The sequence below is a fragment of the Cavia porcellus genome, unplaced genomic scaffold (assembly GCF_034190915.1).
Source record: "Cavia porcellus strain 051 isolate PalLab524CR breed Dunkin Hartley unplaced genomic scaffold, mCavPor4.1 scaffold_10, whole genome shotgun sequence".
Taxonomy (NCBI): domain Eukaryota; kingdom Metazoa; phylum Chordata; class Mammalia; order Rodentia; family Caviidae; genus Cavia; species Cavia porcellus.
In genome coordinates, this window is record NW_026947493.1 from 68,186,483 (window position 1) to 68,198,608 (window position 12,126).

Consider the following 12,126-nt stretch of genomic DNA (forward strand, 5'->3'; position numbering starts at 1 on the left):
CCCACCCCATCCTGAGGTCTCAACCCAGGGCCACATGAGGCCGGGCACACATCCTACCACTGAGCTGTGCGTCCTCCTGGCCCTTGTTTTTGCTTTTAGTACTGTCATGAAATTGAAAGCCCACTGCAGAACCAGTTTACTAAAAACTTCCTTATGGAACATTTTGCCTTTAAATGCTTTTCAGTTTTTTTGGGTTTTGGTTTTTTTTTTTTTTTTTTTTTGCTTTGTTTTGTTTTTGAGGCAGTGTCTCACTATGTATTGCATGCTGGCCTTGGAACTCACAGTAATCCTCCTGTCTCAGCTTCCTGAGGGTTGAGATTACAGGCATGTGCCATGTCTGTCTAAATGTTCTTTTAAAAGCCCCTGCATAAAATAAATTTATTTCTGAAGTTACATATTTAAAAGTTTCCTGCATAGGAAGTACAAATAAAAGCATCTGTTTGTGTGTGTGTGTGTGTGTGTGTGTGTGTGTGTGTGTGTGTGTGTGTATGTATTTAGTATTTTGAGCCAGGGTCTCACTTTAGAGTTCAGGCTGGCCTTGAACTCACTATATAGTCCAGGTTGGCCTCAAACTCTTGGCGATCTTCCTGCCTCAGCCTCCCTCCTGCGTGCTGGGATTACTGGCAGGCACCACAATGCCTAACTTGAAAATAGCTTTTAAAAACTTTAATTACAATGTAGCTTAGAAATAAAAACAAAATAATCCCCATAGAAGAAATTTAAAGGACTGTGGCTTTATAACAATTGCATAGTTTTCTCCTGTCGAACAAAAAAGCAGCTGAAAATTCGCTTATATTTTATTGGGCTTACAAAGTACAAGTGCAATGAAATGAAAAATGGTAGGCATTAATCAGTCCTCTGTAGTGATGCAATTTAGTGCTGTTACCGTTTAAGGTGAAGTATAGTACAGTGGAGCACAATAAAAGAGGCACTTCTGGGACCAACTGCTTGCTTGAGTTGGAATCCTATCTTTGTGCTTAACTATGTGATCTCAGAGAATTTACTTCTGTGTGTCTGTTTTTTAATTTGTGAAATGGGGGATTAAAGAACTTGCATCATAGTATGGTGAGGCTCACATGAGTTAAAACATAAAGCTCCTTGTGTTTGTGTTTTTTTCCCATCCATTATCCCTCAGAAAGTTCTAATCCACTCGTTATTGTTCATTTAGTGAAAATGTTCATTTTGATTCGTGTCTCATTGTACCAGTCATTTTCCCTTCCTTTGGAAAACCGTCTATGAATAGTTTTTATATGCTGGAGGGTTATTCAAAGATTCTTACCTAGATTTGGCTTCTCTATGTGTGTTTACATATTTTTGTTTTTTCTAGTGGGAAGTACCTTCTGTGTATAGTAGTGTTATTCTGGGAATTAAGGACAATTTAACAAGAGATTTGGTTTACATTCTCATGGCCAAAGGTTTACACTGCAGTGCTGTTAAGGTGAGTAAAAATGTACATTGACCACTTGTTATGATTATGCTTTCTAGAAGTCTAGAAGCCAGCTGTGGCAGCATGTGCCTGAAGTTCCAGCTGCTTTGGAGGCTGAGGCAAGAGGACTGCTTGAGCCTAGAACAGTGGTGTGAGCCTAGGCACGCGTGCTACAGCAGGCTGCTTGCCTCATTGAAAGCTTTGAAAGGTTTACTACCACTAGCCTCGGAGTTCGGGGTCAGCTTGGACAACATAGTGAGACCCCATCTCTTTAAAACAAGAACAAACTAGAAACAAACCTAGGGAATATGAAAAATATTTGTGTTCTTTAGGATTAAATTGGTGAAGTTTGTGTACAAAAATTTTTTTTTGGTGCCAGGAATCAAACTCAGGGTGTTGTGCTTGCCAGGCAGGTGCTTATGCCACTGAGTTATATTCCTGGCCCCAAAGGTTTTTTAAGCCCTCTGCCTTTTTTTTTGGTACTGGGATCATTGGTCTTGTGCTTACCAAGCAAGCACTTGAACCACTGAGCTAAATCCTCGGCCCTGCTCTGCCTTTTTTTAAGGACTGGGGATTGAACCCAGGGATGATCTACACTGAGCTGTATCCTCAGCCCTTTTTTATTTTGAGAGCTTGCTTGGAAATTCCAGCAGGAGAGCGCAGCTACAGGTATTCCCTGGACCGGGAAACAGTCCTCCTCTATTGGTGGTCATTCTCTTTGACCAAACACCTAGCCTGCCAGATCAACCAGATCACCCTCATATTCTATTTTTTATTTTGAAATGGCACTTTGCTCAGGTTCCCAAGCTGGCCTCAAATTTGAGAACCTTCTGCTGAATAGCTGGATTAACACTTATGCACCACTACATTCAGCTTATAGTTTAGTTATGTAAGAAGCTTGCAGTCTGTTTGGGGAGGAGGACATCAGTACACTATTATATCATATAAGATAGTGTAATCACACAAATGATAGCAGTAGGAAGACTGAAGCTAGCATTTGAAGTTAGAACCCCTAACCTAAAACTAAACTGAAAATTGGTTAGCTAAATAGAGGACGGTGAAAGATACTAAAGGCAGAAGATAATACCATGAGGAAATGCTCAAGGACAAGGATGGTATATGAAGAAAGTGGAAGCAGTTATTTAGGAACAGTTCATCATTTGATACCCCAGGATTAAGACCTAGTCCATAAAGACTCCTGTGTGCTTTGTTGGTGTTTCTGCACCAACATTCTCCTAACTGAGCTCACAGCTAGAAGTAATACAGATAATGTGGGTGTCAGTACATTGCCGAGGCTGCTATTGAATTCCTGGAGTCCTGCCTTTTAAGTAGCTGGGGGTATTCATGTGCTGTTGTGCCTGGCTTTGTAGACATTGTGGTTTTAAGGGGAACAGAAGCAGTTCGTAATTTCTCATCTTCCTTGTGTATTCTTTCCTAAAATGATCTGCCTGAAAATACATACTCTGCATGTCGCGTTGGTTCTTTCCTCCCACCCATCTTCACAGTTGACATTTATCTGCCAACTAAATGGGCTGGAAATGAGGCACACTGTAGCTTTGTATTAAGTTACGAAATGGTATTTATCCTTTGGTTTTGCTATATTTGAAATGTTTTGTAATTTTCATTGAACAAATCTTGCACATACATTGTTACACATATCCCTGAATTGTATGTATGCTTTTAAAAAGACAAGATACAATTATTTAAAAGTCAGTGTTTTTACTATACAAAGAGTAATAGCCTTTGCATTTCCCTAAAATTAACCTAAAAATAAAGGACCTTTTCAACTACAAAATTTATATAGGAACATAAATACTTTTACATTATTATTTTGAATAAAAAGTAAGCAAACACTCTTTTGAAGATATTGCGCTAGACCAGGAATTCTTAACTAGCAGCATCTGCTACACATGGGAACGCTTTAGAAATGCAGATTGTGGCTCTACCTTTGACCTGCTGAGCCAGAAACTGGAGATGGGGCAGAGGATCCAGTACTGTGTGATTCACAGCAAAGTGGCTCCCCGCTGACATGAGCAGTGAAATATAATTGGAGCCATGCAGGTAATTTATGTTAGAGAAGCCCACTTTTGAAAAAGTTGATTTTTTTTCGTTTTTGGATATCAGACCTAGGGGCTCATGTGTACTCGGCAAGTACTTTGGCAGTAAGCTACCTATCTTGCCCAATAGCCCTCACTTACAAAAATACAACTGAGGTGTTGCTTTTAATAATATATTTTGTATAGCTCAGTATATCTAAATTATCATTTTAACATGTGCCCACTAGAAGATTGTGGTACATTTTTTTTCATATGTGTTGAATTATTCTTCTGAATCCACTGAGTATTTCGTACTCGAGAAGGCACACAACTTTTGATTCTAGCAGGAGGATGACTCAAGCTATTTTGTTATTTCTTTTATAGGACTTTCCCCATGCTAAACAGCTGTTTGCTGCTTGTTTGGAGTTGGTAACAGAGTTTTCACCAAAACTTCGTCAGGTCATGCTGAATGAGATGTTGCTTTTGGATATTCACACCCATGAAGCTGGAGCCGGGCAGTCAGGAGAGAGACCTCCTTCTGACCTCATCAGCAGGGTGCGAGGATACTTGGAAATGAGGCTTCCTGGTAAGTCTGGTTCATAAAGTCCAACTCAGATTTAGTATTCAGGTGACTCTGTAGAGGAGTTTTATTTTTCCTTTTTTGAAACAAGTTTTCATTATGCAGTTTAGACTGGCCTAAACTCACTTTGTAGTCCAGGCTGGCCTTGCCCTCCAGTGATCCTCTTGCCTCAGTCTCCTACTGCAGGCTGAGGTTAGAGGCGTGAACCACTATGCCTAGCCCTTAAATTTGACTTTTTACTGTGTTTCAGAGAACATTTATTTGACCTTGTACCATCTATAAAAAAGTTATTTTTTTCCTGAAACATAATTTGGCTTTGTACGGCACTTGAGGACATTAGAGAAAATGGAGAAAACTGTTTATTCCTAGAATTTCCATACAAAACACCACAAGCTGAGTGACTTAGTAGAAGTTTATTGTCTCACAATTGTGGAAGCTAGACATGTGAAATCGGAGATCTCCGGGCCTTTCTCCCTCAGGCTCTGGGCACAGACCTTCCTTGTCTTCTCTGAGCTGGAGATTCTTGGCAATTTCTGGTACTTCCTTGGTTTGTAGCTGTAACATTGCACTCTCCGTGCCTTAGTGCGTGCGTGTGTGTGTGTGTATGTGTGTGTGTCTGTCTGTCTGTCTGTCTGTCTGTCTTGTGGAAAGACAGTAGGCCGTGGATTTAGTGTGTTCCCCAAACATAAGGCTTTATCTTATTAATTACTGATGCAGAGATCTTATTCCTTATTTCCAAATAAGGTCACATTCTAAAGTTCCAGGTGCCCACGAACTGTTCAAAACTATAGAAACTACCCTCTCCCCGATTCTTTTTTTTTTTTTTTTTTGGTACCAGGGATTGAATTCACAACCTTGCACTTGCTAGGCAGGTGCTTATACCAGTGAGCTAAATCCCTGTCCCCCCCCCCATTCTTTTTGAGACAAGGTCTTGCTATGCTATTCAGGCTGGCATTGAACTCTCAGGCTCATATGATCCTCCTGACTCAGCCTCCCGAGTAACTGAGACTACAGGCATGTACCACCAGGCCTGCCTTTTATTAGAATTTTAAGATACTCTGTTAGGGGTCACTGTCTTTGGGGGTACAAGTCGAAGGGTTATTTCCTCACTCCTGGCAGATGTCCTTGAGACTGATTGCTAAGTGGGCCAGTGATTCATTTGTGACTACTTTTAGGATGGAGCTCGAGTGCCCAGTTCCAGTGGTGAATGTGTTACTGTGAAAGTGTACATCCTGTAAACATCTGTGTCAGATGCAAATCTTAGGTAAAGCAGTTTCTTAATTTCATAGATGCTCATAAATATATTTAGAGCAGTCAAGTCAAACTATATACATTTAATACGATAAGCAGTAAAATGGAAGGTTTTAATACCAGTCAAGGTGGCATATACCTGAAGTCCCAGGTACTCAGGAGGCGGCGCATATTTGAGGCTCAGCCTGAGCAACATAGTAGAAGCCTTTTCAAAATTAAAAAAAATAGGGGCTAGGGATTTAGCTCAGTGATGTAAGCGCCTCCCTGGCAAGTGCAAGGTCATGAGTTCAATCCCTGGTACCAAAATACATAAATAAATAGATGGATAGATAAATAAAAAAGATCTGGGCATGTAGTTCTGTGATGGAACACTTGACCACTGTGCAGAGCCCTGGGTTCAATTCCAGTACCACAAAAAGGTGCTCACAGTGTGCCCAGACCGTAACCGCGGCTGGCCCTCTGCAGTTTTAGGGATTGATTTAATTTTTACATCTTCATTTCCAGCATCAGATACAGGAATCACTGTGTTTAGCACTGTAGCATCCTTGTGAGCTCTAATGCCTAAGTCTCCCTTTGCTATCATGTCTAAATAAAAATGGATCTGATAGTAGATGGCATTAAATGTCAATGCACACATGTATCTGTGTACGTGTTAAAAGTGAAAGATTTGTTTTTCACATTTTATTTTTTAATTTATTTTGGTACCAGAAATTGAATTGAACTCACGACCTTGCACTTGGCCAGGCAGGCATTGTGCTCCTGAGCCGTATCCCTGGTGCATGATTTTTCTTTATAGCAAAAAGAATTTTAAAGTCTTTAACATTTGTTAGTGCTACCTACCTGTTAGACATTGTTCTAAGAGCTTTGGGTGCATAACTCATGAAGTAGCTACTATTTCATGGTCCTCATTTTGTAAATCAGGTAACTGAGGTACACAGAGATTAAGAGTCAGGACTGTGATTTCAGTGCACTGTCCTTTTTATTTTTTTGAGATAGGGTACTGTAGAGTTCAGGCTACATTGAAGTCCTGTACCTCGGGCTGGACTCCTTAGTACATACCACCATTCCTGGCTCAATTTCCCTTTTGTTTCATTTTGTATTTTACTTTATTTATTTATGAGACAGGGTCTCACTGTGCAGTTCTGGCTGGCCTTGGGCTCACTTTGTGGCCCAGGCTGGTCTTGAACTTGCAAACGATTCTCTTGCCTCAGCCTCCCGAGTGCTGGGATTATAGAAGTGCAAAACCATGTCCAGCTACAATCTGTATTTTATGAGATGATCCAAATAATGTATTTTTATTCTTCCCTCCCCCATTTTGGAGTAAGTGAAACGAGCTATAAAGAAATAACCATATGAATTATCTAAGAAATGAAAACAGGCTGAGGAATACAGGTCCTATAGAAAAGGAGTTCAGTGCCTTTGTTAGGTCTTACATTGTTGGCTAGGGCTCATTGTGGTCCTTTTTCATGAAGTATATTAAAACCTGAAATTATCCACTTGGAGCCACAAAAATTCACAGCAGATTATGGTGTCCTTAATATTTATTTCAAAGACAATGTTCAAATATCGAGTGAATTTTATTTAAAGTTCTTCATGGTACAGTATTTTTCGAATGAAAAAGTGACTTGTTTTACATTTCAATCAGAAAGATTATTGAAAGGGATAAATACATTAGTAAATTTACTACAGTTTTATAGTTTACCTATTTCTTTGCTTGAATATCCTAAAAGTTTATACCATACCATATTGTGCTTATTTTGTTGGTCTGATATTGCTCATCTGAACATGTAGCAGCTCTTAGACTTCAGGATAATGTTTTAATAATGGGCACCATGGCTATCTGGTGTTGGGAAATGCTAAACTTTTATAGGAGAGCATAAAATGTTAATATTTTTTCATCTGTGGCTTTTTGTTTTTTCAATTGAAACCTAAGCAGATGTTTGTTTTCTTCTCTAAATATTTTAATGTTACGGTAATTCCCGCTGGGTTTTGTTTTGTTTTTCCTTTTTAGATATTCCTCTTCGTCAAGTTGTAGCTGAGGAATGTGTTGCTTTTATGTTAAATTGGAGAGAAAATGAATATCTTACACTGCAAGTTCCTGCATTTTTGCTTCAGAATAATCCATATGTAAAGGTAATTAATATTTAATCTAAAGTAATTATTCTAATGGTATTACTGTAATACTACTTTGGGAACTTGTTTGATTTCTGTAATGTAGTATAAGATAAGGTAGGTGTTTGTAGTTCCAACATAGCTTTAATAATTCAGGCACTTTGCCTTCTCTTATGCTTCTCTCTACTGGCCCATAATTTGGAAGATGCAAATCTGACTTATTAAACTCACAGTCAAGACTTTGGTAGACTCAAAAAGTAGGAAGAAATAACTTAAATTTCTGGGCTTTGAGTGCTATGGTATGACCACCCTCTATACCCTCAGAAGGAATTATATCATTTTTCATTTGAGCATCTTACTGTTCTTTAGAATCTGATTACTCTTCCTAAGTTTGATGTATGTGCTCGAATCTCATAAATTAGTAACATGTTAACTATACCTGCGTGAAAGAATTCATTCAGTAATTTGGAGGCTGTTTAGTCATCTTAATTTTTCTCCTCTGACTTGTTTATTTTTGTTGGTTTTGTCTGCAGTATATGATGATTCATCTTATATACATGACACATCTTCATTCTTTTTACATCCTCTTGATTCCTTCCCATTTGCAAAAAATCTGTGTCTGTTTATTATCTCTTATTTTCCTTAGTCTTGTGTGTCCTCTGTAACCTAGAATCAATCATTCTTTCATTCTTTTGATACATTTTAGATATACATTCTGATAACATCCATCCTAGCAAATTTGTACATGTACGTGATATAGCTTCCAGTTTTCCCCCGTCCCACTTCCCTCCTTCAGCCCTTCCCCCTTTATTTACAGTTACCTTTGTTTCCATGATTTCCTCCCATTCTTTTTTCTTTTTCTTTCTCCCCCTCCTGCCCTTGTTCCCCTTCTCATTTGAATATTTTCTTCCCATTTCCCAATTTGTATTATACATTTTAGTTCTTATTTGCACTTTCATTTTCTCACTGGAGAAACAATGCAATATTATACCTGTGTGTCCTGTTTATTTCACTTAAGAGTATGGTCTCAAGGTGCATCCATTTACCTAGAAATGTTTCAAGCTTGTCCTTCCTATGGCAGAGAAGTACTCCATTGCATTAAAAAACTGTATCTTCTTTATACATTCTTCCATTCATGGGCATTTGACTGTTTGCGATATTTAGCTATGATAGACTGTGCCATATCATGGGTATGTATATTATCACTGTGTTACTGTGTTTTTTATTGTAATCCCCATTACAGAGTACAGTCATGCAATCTCTTGTAATCTCTTTTCCAGTCTTCCTCACAATCCAAAAAGTTATATTTATAATCCCCTTGAGATGTTATTGGAATCCCAGCAAGTTAATTCCAATTTACTACCTCCAGTGCAACCCACGGTGAGGTAAAGGCACCAAAACATATTCCAGGTTAAGGGCTTCCAAGATGTCCTAAATCCAATACCTATGAGGATGTGTGGACAAAGGCCCTGACCCTAGGCCTCTCCCAGCATTTATTATCTTGTGAAGAAGAGGGTGGCTTGAGGATGAGTGACAGTGAGGATGGTGGGAATTACATGAGTAACTTGAACTGGCTAGCCAGGTAGGGAGAAAAGCATCTCTGCAGGATGCAGAGATAAAGATATGCAAAAAAATCAGTTTGCATAATTCAATTAAGGTGGCAACTGAATTGTTTTTGGAGGCTTGTTGCTTCAGTTTCTGATGTGTAGAGCTTTATGCCCTGGGGAGTCATAGCCTCTTTATCTCCAGGCTCATACCCAGTTGACATTCCTGGAGCCGATGGCTCTACAGTTCCGATGTGCTCATATCTTTTATAGAGAGCACTATTTAAGGAAGCAGGGGACTGATGGCTTTAGAGATTACATACCAGGAAACAGGAAACTGTCTGATGGCTTTAGAGATTACATACCAGTATCTAGCTAGCCTTATTTGCAATGCTTAGAGCCAACTGAAGAAAGAAGGAAATACCATAGTCAGCTCTGTATATATCAGTATAAGGAAATTCGTCTCCAAATAACCAAAGTTGCAGCAATTGTTCTGCATTCAAGGGAGTCACTCAATTGTCTCCAACAGTTTTTAATACTTTTGAGAAGATACCAAGTAGAGGAATAGCTGGATTCAGTAGATTCTGTAGTCTTGTTTGTTTTGAGGAATCTCCACACCAATTTCCACAGTAGTTGCACCAGTGTACACTCCTACCAACAGTGGAGAAAGGTTCTTTTTTCCCTTCAGCCCCACCAGAATTTGTCATTGGTTGATTTCTTGATAAATAGTCATTCTTTCTGGAGTGAGATAGAGTCTCCACATTGTTTGAATTTGTGTCTCTCGTATAACCAGTGATAATTGAGCATTTTTTCATGTATTTGCCGTTTTTACTTCTTTATCTGAGAAGTGTCTATTCATTTCAGATGCCCATCTTTGAATTGTGTCTTTAAATTTGGGGGGATCTGATTTTTTCAAGTACTTTATATATTCTAGGTAGTAATCATTTGAGAAGAAACTAGCAAAAATTTTTTCCACGTCTCTTCACTCTGCTGGTAGTTTCTTTTTCTGTGCTTTTAAAAAATCTTTTTAATAAGATGAGATCCCAGTTGTTGATGTTTTGTGGTAGTTCCTGTGCATTTGAGGTTTTGTTCATAGTTTTTGCCTGCACCAGTGTCTTCAAGAGTTGCACTTATTCTGTCTTTCAGCAGACTTAGTGTTTTTGTTTTAATATTTATTTATTTTTGAGGCAGGGTCTCACTATGTGGTTCAGGCTGGCCTTGAACCCACTCTGTGGTCCATACCGGCCTTGAACTCAAACTGATTCTTCTGCCTCAGCCTCCAAGTGCTAGGATTACAGGTGTTTACCAACACACGTGGCTGTTTTAATATTTAGACCTTTGATTCATTTCGATTTTAGTTTAGTGCATGGTGAAAGATGTTTATCTAGTTTTAATCTTCAGTATGTGAAAGCTAGTTTTTCTAGGACCATTTATTAAATTAGCTCTTCCAGTGAAGTTGTTTGGCTCCTTTGTTAAATTTAAGGTGGCTGAATGTTTGGAGTTGTTTCTGCATCTTTTAACCTGTTCCATTGATCCTTGGGGTTTTGTTGTCGTTATTGTTCTGCCATACCATGTTATTTTTATCACAGTAGCTTTGTAATGTTAATTTCAAATCAGGAAATTACACCTTGCCTGCCTTGCCTTTGTTGCCCAGAATTGCTTTTGCTATCCTAGGTACCTTTTGACTATAAATGAATTTCAGGATTGTTTTCTCTAATTCTTTTTCTTTTTTCTTTTCTTTTCTTTCTTTTTTTTTTTGTCTTTTTCCTTTTTATCAGTACTGGGGATCAAACTCACGACTGCCTGCTTGCAAGGCAGGAGCTTATGCCACTGAGCTAAATCCCCAGCTCCTCTTTTTGCTTTTTTTAAGACAGGGTCTTCTCACTGTGTCATTCAGCCTGGCCTTACCCTCATTATGTAGCCTAGGCTAGACTTGAGCTCACAGCAGTCTTTCTGCCTCAATGCTGGAATGACAGGCTTATACCACCATGCCTGGCTGTTTCTCTAACTCTGTGAGATATGCTATTGAAATTTTGATGGAAATTTCATTAAACCTGTGTAACAATTTCAGAAGTATATCCATTTTCACTAAATTGGTTCTTCCTATCCAAGAATAAGAGGTATCTTTCTATTTTCTGATATCTTAAATCTCCTTTTTTTAGAGTGCTGTAGCTTTCAATATAAAAGTCTTTTACTTCCTTTGTTAGATTACTAGATGTTTCAGTTTTTTGGATGCTGTTGTGAAAGGTGTGGTTTCCCTGATTTTTTTTTTTTTTCTCAACGAGTTTTTTATTTGTGCATTGGAAGGCTTTTGATTTTTGTGTTGACTTTGTAACCAGCTGTGCTATTGAATTTGGTTATTAAATCTAGAAGTTGCCAAGCATGGTGGCTCATGCCTGTAATCATAGTACTCAAGATTGAGGCAGGAGAACTGCCACGAGTTTGAGGCTAGCCTGGGCTACATAGTAAGTTTAAAGCTAGCTTGAGCAGTGCTGGGGATTTAGCTCAGCGGCATAAGCGTCTGCCTTGCAAGCAGGAAGTCGTGAGGTCGATCCCTGGTACCTATAAGAACGAAAAAGACAACAACAACAACAAAAAAGCTAGCCTGAGCTATATAAGACCTTGTCTCAAAACCAACAACAATAAAAACCCTGGAAATCTTTGAGTGGTTTTGCTGGTTGTCTGTGTAGGGTAGCATATTGTCCACAGATAATGATAATTTAACTTCTTCCATTACTGTTTTTATCCCTTTTATTTCTTTCTCTTGTCTAATTGCTCTGACTAATGTATCCAGAATGGTATTGAATAAGAATGGCAACAGTGGACATCCTTGGCTTGTTTCTGATTTTGAGAGAGAAAGTTTTCAGTTTTTGTTCATTTAGTGTGATATTGACTGTTGGTTTGTTGTAGATGGCTTTTATCAGATAGAGATAAAGACCATGTACTCATTTTTTGTAGGTTTTTATCATGCATGGATGTTGGATTTTGTCAAATGTTTTTTCTGCACCTATTGAGATGATTATAACATTTTTGTCCTTGGCTCTGTTAATGTAGTGTATTACATTTATTGATTTGTGTATGTTGAACTATCCGTGTTCTTGGGAGAAATTCTATTTGGTCATGGCATATAATCTTGATTCACTGAAGTTTGTTTGCCACTGTCTTATTGATTGATTT

At 38.5% G+C, this 12,126-nt stretch overlaps 1 protein-coding gene across 2 annotated transcripts in view; it reads left to right on the forward strand.

Annotated features, from left to right (window-relative positions):
* Positions 1 to 12,126, forward strand: part of Ints8 (integrator complex subunit 8) — a 55,422-nt gene that overhangs the window by 24,642 nt on the left and 18,654 nt on the right. For both annotated transcript variants that reach the window (XM_003479929.5, XM_013143832.3), the window contains exons 14-16: positions 1,328 to 1,438; positions 3,847 to 4,048; positions 7,305 to 7,426. In XM_003479929.5, coding sequence (XP_003479977.1) covers positions 1,328 to 1,438; positions 3,847 to 4,048; positions 7,305 to 7,426 — 435 coding nt within the window. The remainder of the gene's footprint in view (positions 1 to 1,327; positions 1,439 to 3,846; positions 4,049 to 7,304; positions 7,427 to 12,126) is intronic.